Raw genomic sequence first — 5515 nt, 5'->3', positions numbered from 1 at the left:
TTCTGGGCGTCAGAAGTTTATAAGCGGGCCTCCCAACCCTCCAGGGGTAACTGCATTGGCTAGAGAAACCGAGTGGCTCCCTTCTGCTCTGCTAGTCTAAGCCCTTTCTGGCAGGACCCTCAGACGAGAAAGGCTGAGCTGCAGGCTCTGGGACTCTATCTTGGCCTCTAGGGGCACTGGCCCAACCTACCCCTGGGTCTTTCCATCCCACCATGTTTGCAGCATGTCTGGAGGTGGGAGGCCTGCATGTGGCTCTGAATGTAGAGTCAGAGAGAGAAAGAAAGCAGGTCCTCAGGAGAACCAGCCTCCCTGCTCCCAGAAATGTGCCACGACCATCTGTGTGACCCCAGCCCCAGTATCTCTTCTCAGGAGGGAGCTGTTCCGGTTAGCAGGCAGCATGGTGGGATACACTGTGGCATCAAAGAGACCTAGATTTAAATCCCTCTCTACGGCTTCCTGGCTGTGTGCCCACGAACCACTCTGAACCAGTTTCCTCATGTGACAAAATGGGGGGAATAATGTTGACTTCGGGTGGCTGATGGGAAGTGCAAATGGTCTCACCCATCTGTGGAGAGAGGTTTTGCTGTAAAGAATTGTGATCATGTGGCTTCCAGAAGGCAGAAGTGGGCATGTGGACTCTTTTGTCAAAGCCACCCCGAGGATGCTCGGGAGCCTGGAGAAAGAATTTTTGCAAGGACTCAGTGTCTATGGGAGTTTGCATAACCTTAGATCAGAGTGCTGTCACATTTCTGGCACCTAAGCTTATGTGATTCTGTAAAAGAAATGCCACGCCAGCCAGTGGGAGCACTCTGCTCTCCAGACCACCATCCTGGAACTGGAACCCCACATAGGGCTCCAGCATGATCCCACATGTGTGAATCCGGGACTGCCTCGGGACATCTGGTCAACCCCCATGCTTGGGCCTGAGGGATGTAGGGAGTTGGAAAGGGGCCTGAAGGAGAGCAATTAGAAAGGAACTTAGAAAACTGTGAGGAAGGCTCTCCAAAGCCCAGAACCCTGAGGCTCAGGCCTGGGACAGGAGTCTTGCTTGCACAGGTCTTCGGGCAGTGATGTCTTCTGTAAAGCCCAGGGTCTCTGTGACTCGTGCAAAGTGAGAGCTTGAGGCTAACGCATAAGAAGAAGATTAGGGTTTTTAGAGCAGGAAGGGGCCTTAAAGATGACTGAGTCCAGATTCCTAGGGCCTGTACTCAGGACAACAAGAGCGGAGAGAAGAAGCTTTCTCTCACACTGGTACCTCTGTTAGGCTGTCATGAAGGGGAGGCTGTGTGATGGGATCTGTGGCTGCGGCTCTTTGTCTTACAGGGTTGTGTGGAGCTGGGTGTGTTCCAGGATTGCGTGCTGTGGATTGTGTGGTTTGGGCTGTGTGGCTTGGAGCTGAGCAGTGACCTGCAGCCCAGAGGTCCAGAGTTCCAATGCTGACTCACCTTTGAGGTTTGGGTATTGGGCCTGAGGATGGTGCAAGCCTCCTTCCTTGGAGGGATGAATGGGGGTAGAGGGATGGGGGACAGAGTGAAAGCTTCCTTCTCTGATTTTTGGGGAATTCCAACTCCACCCCCTCATTCTGGGAGCATAGTGAGTTAAGAAGGACCCACTTCCAAGAGGGCAGTTTCTCAGGTAAGCCTGCCACAACCAGGCTCTTTGAGTGGGCCTGGAATCTAGGCACATGTCTTAGGGCCCCGCTGCTCCCCACTAAGCTGCCCCAACAGACAACTAGTCAGTTACTTATGACTCAGTGGCATCTGAACCAGAAGGCATCTATTTTCCTGGTGCACACCCATCCCACACTCAGGCTCACCAGCCTGTGCCTAAACTCACAGAGATGGGCCAGGTGAAAAGCACCTGGGAGTGTTTCTACAGGCCCACTGCCCAAGGAAGTGACTGAGGATCGAGGGGCCAGGCGGGCTCTATCTTCCTAGCATGCGTGGAGATGCTGGAATCCCTAAGAAAGAGTGTTCTTGCCCAGAGATTTGCTGCCTGGATCCTCTGAAAGACAGAGCCCTCACGCCCCTCTCCCTCTGATTCCAAAGCATCCACAGCAGAAAGGACCTCAGCCTAGTAGGTAGGTGTGGTTTCCAGCATGGAGCATGTCACCGTTTCTTCGCTGTCCTTGGGTTTGTTCATCTACAACGTGAGAATAAAAACCAAATCTGTCCTACCGGTTATTTTGAGATGCAGTGAGATACTGTTGGTGAAAGTGCTTTGGAAAATTTATGCAACGTGACACAAATGTAAGATATTATTATTAAACAACCCAGAGCTCTTAGTCATTGCTCACAGCATTCCCTGGCCTTTTAATATGCCTCCTCTTGGGAAGACCAAAACCAGTGCTTCTTCATCTTTATTGTGGAAATGAATCACTTGGGATCTTGTTAAAATGAGAATTTGGATTCAGTAGGTCTGTGGTGGGCTCAGATTCTGCATTTCCCTTGCTCCCACATGTTGTCAATACAGCTGATCTTGGGTACCATAGGCGAGCAGCAAGGACCAGAAGTACCCCTCTGAGGAAAGGAGAATTAAATCTTCCGATGGTTGGTTGAGAGAAAACAGCTTAGAAAATGCAGCAGAAGTATGGGGTTATTCAAACAGCTTGCAATCCAACATGGCCTGCTATTCTCAAAAGATAAACTCCCTTTTTCAGAAAAACAGAGAGCAAGAGGCAGAGAGGGGAGGGGGAGCGAGAAGCTGTGGGCGTGGGGACAGAGGCAGAGAGAGAAGGGGAGAGACAGAGAGACACACAGAGAGAGACAAAGAAAAAAAGACAGGGAGACTCGGGGGCAAGGACCCCTGGACAGGTCACTTCGGGGACCTCCCTGTGGAGCAGCCACCATTGGTCTTACTAAGAGAGTCTGTGCTGCCCATTTTTGAGGCCACACTGTTGAGGATCTTGTCAATTTCACTTGGGATGTTTTGCTTCTCTTCATTCTCAGTCTCCCGATGGTAGAAGTAATTAAAGTTGGAGACGATGACAGGCACAGGGAGGGCAACAGTGAGGACCCCCGCGATGGCGCACAGAGTGCCCACAATCTTCCCCCCGGGGGTGATTGGGCACATGTCACCATAGCCCACAGTTGTCATAGTGACTACTGCCCACCAGAAGCCATCAGGAATGCTAGAGAAATGGGACTCAGGCTCATCCACCTCGGCAAAGTAGACCGCGCTGGAGAAGAGGATGACCCCAATGAAGAGGAAGAAGATGAGCAGCCCCAGCTCCCGCATGGAAGCCTTCAGCGTCTGGCCCAGGATCTGCAGCCCCTTGGAGTGCCGGGAGAGCTTGAAGATGCGGAAGACCCGTACCAGCCGGATGATCCTCAGGATGGCCAGGGACATGTTCTGTTGGATGCTGGGCTCTGTCTCCTGGACCAGCTCCGTGATGAGGGTTGCAAAGTAGGGGATGATGGAGATGATATCGATGATGTTCATGATGTTCCTGAAGAAGTCAGTCTTGCTGGGACAGACCACAAACCGGAGCACCAGCTCCAAGGTGAACCAAACGATGCAGGTAGACTCCACCATGAAGAAAGGGTCAGTGAACATGGTGTGGGAGAGGACTGACTTGCTTGTATTGACGCCGGGGTCTCTCATGACCTTCAGCTCCCTCTCCTCCCGGAACTCTGGTAGTGTTTCCAGGCAGAAGATGGTGATGGAGATGACCACAACCAGCACGGAGACCACGGCCACGCCCCGGGCGGCACTGGAGCTCTCGGGGTACTCGAAGAGGAGCCAGAACTGCCGGTGGAAGTCATTGGTGGGGAGCAGCGTTTCAGGGTCTTTGATGAAGCCTTCATCCTCCCGGAACTGGTCCATGGCCTCGCTACCCAGCTCATAGAAGGAGATTTCATCAGCGAAGATGTCGATGGGGACGTTGGCAGGGCGCCGGATCTTCCCACCTGATTGGTAGTAATACAGGATTCCATCAAAACTCGGCCGGTTCCGGTCAAAGAAATACTCGTTTCTCATGGAGTCAAAGAAGTACATCCTTTTCTCCCGGTCTCCCAGGAGGGTCTCGGGGAACTGATTGAGGGTTCTGAGCTGGGTCTCAAACCTCAGCCCGGCAATGTTGATGATCACCCGCTGGTTTCCTTCATTCAGGACCACTGGCTCAGGCCCTGGGGAATCAACATCGTCTCTTGAGAGCTTGGAGAAGGCCGTCTCATGGTTGGTGCCATCACCAATGAGACTCCTCCAGTTGGAGAAGGGGCTGCTCCCAGGACGGCCTTTTGGGCTGGTTGGGTCAAAGTCTGTGGCATAGCCCGGCTCTTCATGGATTTCATCTGAGTTATCGAAATTGACCAGAGCCACCTCCATTTCTTTCCAGCCACACACATCCATCCTAGGGTGGTTCAGGAAAGCAGCATGAAGACCCTCAGTCTTCCTGGCCTGCCATGACCTGTGGAGATGAGGAAGGTCATCACACACGAGCCAGGATGGGTTACAGTGGGCTCCGGGTCATCGAGGTAAGATACACCAGTGGGTTAAAAAACGACTTACTTTTAGTGTGGGAAGGAACCTCATGGTTGCCTGGGCACCATTCTTCCCTCGAAAGCCACCTGCACCCCTGAGCTCATGTACACGAATCACTAGAGCAGATTGCAGAGAAGGAGCCTGGCTGGGTGGTCAGCTCTGCCTCTGGCCAAGACGGTGTCCATCCACAACGGGCAGGCCGGCAGCCCAGGGAGGACATAATGAAAGAGGACATTAACATTTCTTAATAATAAAGCAGGCAATTTGGGATGCCTGGGTGGCCCAGTTGATTTCAGCTTAGGTTACAATCCCCAGGGTCCTGGGATCAAGTCCTGCATTGGGCTCCTTGCCCAGCGGGGAACCTGCTTCTCCCTCTGCCTGCAGCTCCCCCCACTTATGCTCTCACTCTCTCTGACAAATACGTAAATAAATAAATAAATAAATAAATCTATCTTTAAAAAAAAAAAAAAAAGAAGCAGGTAATTTTGTATTTGGCTGAAGTCCTCCAGTTTTCCCCACACTTTTCCACGCTTCCTCAGCCAGGTTCTTTCTCTCACGCTACGAACACTTCTCATTACCTCCGTCATCCCTCTTGGGCCAAGGGCTGGGGCTGGGGGATGCAGGAACCCAGGCGATTCTGCTGGAGGGAGAACAAGAGAGCCCTCTGAGCCTGGGCCCTCCTCTGTCACTAACTCCCAGGGTTGTTTGGAGGCAACATTAACGAGACAGCATATGTAAGATGCTCTATCTGGGGGAAGGATCAATAAATCACAGCTATTGTTTTTGCTGAATTCTTCACCTAATAGGGACTTTAGAAGCCAACAGCCATTGGCATTTTTTTTTTTTTGGTATACGTCTAAGATGTTTACGGGGAATGATTTCATTTTTATCTCTTTATTTACAATATTTTTAAAGATTTTATTTATTTATTCGATAGAAAGAGACACAGTGAGAGAGGGAACACAAGCAGGGGGAAGGGCAGAGGGAGAGAGAGAAACAGCCTCCCTGCTCATGAGCCCCTCGCTGGACTGGA

At 51.7% G+C, this 5515-nt stretch overlaps 1 protein-coding gene across 1 annotated transcript; it reads right to left on the bottom strand.

Annotated features, from left to right (window-relative positions):
* Nucleotides 1–2814: 2814 nt before the first annotated feature.
* On the bottom strand, nucleotides 2815–4350 carry KCNA10 (potassium voltage-gated channel subfamily A member 10). Its single transcript, XM_032302418.1, has one exon. The coding sequence runs from the start codon at nucleotides 4348–4350 to the stop codon at nucleotides 2815–2817; it is 1536 nt and encodes a 511-aa protein (XP_032158309.1).
* Nucleotides 4351–5515: the final 1165 nt, after the last annotated feature.

The sequence above is a fragment of the Mustela erminea genome, chromosome 10 (assembly GCF_009829155.1).
Source record: "Mustela erminea isolate mMusErm1 chromosome 10, mMusErm1.Pri, whole genome shotgun sequence".
NCBI classification, from domain to species: Eukaryota; Metazoa; Chordata; class Mammalia; order Carnivora; family Mustelidae; genus Mustela; species Mustela erminea.
This window is presented reverse-complemented; position numbering and strand designations above follow the sequence as displayed.